Here is a 3,412-nt window from a genome sequence, read left to right as displayed (position 1 = left end):
AGAAAACACCTCGACATCTTGTTAAATATATGATATATTCATGATTGTTTTCACGTTACTGCAATGCACAATAAATGCATAATTATATGATAATTCATTTCTGCATCATGCAGCACTGGTTGCACGGCATTTAACTCTTAAACTGCTGATTTACGCGGTGCAAAAACACGAACGTCCTTCATTTTCTATCAGCTGTCAGTTCTGGCGAGATTCATTCAGAACAAGCATTCTTGCAGTAACGTTCATTAATAATGTTCTCTAAACATCATTTATACATGGTTCATGGAGTGTTCTTCTGCACTCTGAAACATGCTGGGTTTTCAACTTCGGGTCAAATGTGGACTAACACAACTGTTGGGTTCATTTAAAAATAAAATACGTTTTTTAACCCAAAAGTTGTCTTAAAACAACCCAGCATTTTTTTAGAGCTCCAGTTGGACGTTCATCAAACGTTTTTGAAGCGTTACTTCTGGTTTCAGAACTTTCAGAGAGCTTTCAAATGTAACGTTTTGAGAAATGATCAAATGGAACGTTCCCTCAATGTTCTGAAAAAGTGTTTCAAACATTGAAACACTGGACATTGAGAAAGAAGATGTTCATATCTGGATGTGGATTGTAGTAGTTGTTGGCTGTGATGTTTGTAAGGTCTGATGCTCTGAGGAAGCAGTGTGGATGTGATGGAGCTGCTGAGACGGCCGCTGCCTCCAGTGAACACCACATCTGCAGGTGACTTTCATCTTCAGGTGTATTGCTTCACTGCATCGGTTCTGCTCATGATCATATTTGGATCGATTGGGTGAATTAAACATGTTTAGCTGAAATCACCCTGATTAATGATACTGACATTTAATTTGATATAAACGTATTTATTGATAGTAAAGGCACTGCATAAGGAAAATTCAGTTAATTCCATTCACATTTTTATTATTTAGATGTTAAAATGCAGTGAATTACTCTGCTGTTTCAATATGAACTATTATTAATATATGACGCTGCTGATGTACACAATACAGAAATACTATTGGTCCTAAAAAAGGGCTTTATTTTCTTTATGCAGTATATCATGTCTTATTTCATTGTGTTGAGTTTGAGGGGAAATGTCTTATTCTCATTACTGTGATGCAAAATTACTCGCACTATAAATGATAATACAGTTTTGTAGCCAAATATAAATTGAGCCTACATAAGACTGTTTACAAAAGTAAAACCTCCCTTTTTTGTTTGAATGTTAATTCTGTTCCATTCTATTCTATTCTATTCTGTCGTCTCTGTGCTTCCAGATCACGATGAGCTGAGTGAGTCCGCCTGCCGTCCACAGCCTCTTCGTGTCGTTCCGATCATCAGCGGTTTCTCCCAGAATCCTCAGCGCGCCGCACCTGCGCCTCTACAGCCTCGACCTCCTGACCTCTTCTGCCTCAATGACTTCCTGCAGGTGAGCGGGTCGGGCCGCGGGTCAGGGGACGGGCTGAGGAAGACGGTTCTGTCCCGCTGTAACTACAGGAAGCTGCTGCGTCTCTTCCTGTCGGAGCTGCACTGTGGAGGGCAGGATGCAGTAGCCAATCAGACGCTGAGCTGCGAGGGTTTGCCGCCGCCCACACGCAGGATCCCTCGCAGACAGATCATCTGCGGTAATAATGCATCAACATGCTGCTGGATCATCAGTGTAATAGACGAGTGTGTGTTCTTTAGCTGTGTGTGTGTGTGTGTGTGTGTTCAGAGTTAGCAGCGATGGTTCAAATGGAAGCACGAGCACAAAACTCTTTCAGGAGTAAATCTGGAGTTAGTCGAGCATCTGAAGATCAGACAGTGGATCAGCAATGGATGACAGCGGAGAGACGGACCGAACACACACAACACGAGGCCTACACAGGCAAGAACACACACACACACACTCTCTCTCACACACACACACACACACACTCACATACACTCACATACACATGCACACACACACACACTCTCTCACACACACTCACACACACCCTCACATACACTCACATACACATGCACACACACACACACTCTCTCACACACACTCACACACACCCTCACATACACTCACATACACATGCACACACACACACACTCTCTCACACACACTCACACACACCCTCACATACACTCACATACACATGCACACACACACACACTCTCTCACACACACTCACACACACCCTCACATACACTCACATACACATGCACACACACACACACTCTCTCACACACACTCACACACACCCTCACATACACTCACATACACATGCACACACACACACACTCTCTCACACACACTCACACACACCCTCACATACACTCACATACACATGCACACACACACACACTCTCTCACACACACTCACACACACCCTCACATACACTCACATACACATGCACACACACACACACTCTCTCACACACACTCACACACACCCTCACATACACTCACATACACATGCACACACACACACACTCTCTCACACACACTCACACACACACTCACATACACTCACATACACATCCATCCAGCTGCGCATCACAGAAATACATTACAGTTTAACACATATTTACACAGAAAACAGCTGTTTTACTTTATAATAATATTTGGCAATTTTTATTGTTTTACTGTATTTTTGATTAAATAAATGCAGCTTTGGTGAACAGAAGAGACTTCTTTATTTACTCAAATTTATTTATAATTCTAAAAATGACTTCTAATTTATTCAAATCAATGAAACAGAAATTCCTCTGTGTACCAATTAAAACTGATGATGATTATTATTATCATTAGTGTGTCTGGAATTACTCCGTATTGTGTTCGTTTTCATAGTGACAATCAAAACGGTTTATTAAAAACATAAAACAGGATTTTATTTAGTTTTAGCTCTCATTTCAATTCTACATCCTGTTTGCTACATCATTGTATCAGTCGTTAGTTCAGTTGTGAGCGGTTCATAAAGTCTCTGGTTCTTCTGCAGCTCATGAAGTTCTTCTGAACGCTGTGACCAGCAAACACTTCCAGAATTCCCGTCGCTCTCGATCCCCGTTCCGCCGCGCGGGAGAGCAGGGCGTCATCAGTGCATCTGAACTCGCCGTCCTCGACTGTGTCACACGAGGAGGATCCAGACTCAGCTTCAAGGTGAGTGTGTGTGTGTGTGTGTGTGTGTGTGAGAGTGAGTGAGTGTACCTACTTAACCATATTTTGGGGACAAATTTTTTTTTAATTGTAAAAATGCAGAAAGTCTCCTGTGAGGGGTAGGTTTAGGGGTAGGGTTGGTGTAGGGCAATAGAATATACGGTCTGTACAGTATAAAAACCATTACACCTATGGAGAGTCCCCATTTAGATGGCTAAGTATAAGGGTTAGGGTGTGTGTGTGTGTGTGTGAGAGAGAGAGTGTGTGTGTGTGTGTGTG

General features: G+C 42.2%; 1 protein-coding gene across 1 annotated transcript in view; it reads left to right on the top strand.

The window, feature by feature from the left end:
- The first annotated feature begins 648 nt into the window (after positions 1-648).
- The window catches only part of LOC107572705 (leucine-rich repeat-containing protein 63), an 11,780-nt gene continuing 9,016 nt past the window's right edge, over positions 649-3,412 (top strand). Inside the window, exons 1-4 of the mRNA XM_016259133.1 lie at positions 649-726; positions 1,281-1,628; positions 1,718-1,870; positions 2,976-3,136. Coding sequence (XP_016114619.1) covers positions 678-726; positions 1,281-1,628; positions 1,718-1,870; positions 2,976-3,136 — 711 coding nt within the window. The 5' untranslated portion in view covers positions 649-677. The remainder of the gene's footprint in view (positions 727-1,280; positions 1,629-1,717; positions 1,871-2,975; positions 3,137-3,412) is intronic.

This window comes from Sinocyclocheilus grahami, unplaced genomic scaffold (genome assembly GCF_001515645.1).
Source record: "Sinocyclocheilus grahami isolate Dianchi unplaced genomic scaffold, SAMN03320097.WGS_v1.1 scaffold1799.1, whole genome shotgun sequence".
Taxonomy (NCBI): domain Eukaryota; kingdom Metazoa; phylum Chordata; class Actinopteri; order Cypriniformes; family Cyprinidae; genus Sinocyclocheilus; species Sinocyclocheilus grahami.
The sequence above is the reverse complement of the archived record's forward strand: the minus strand, read 5'-3'. Positions and strand labels throughout refer to the sequence as shown.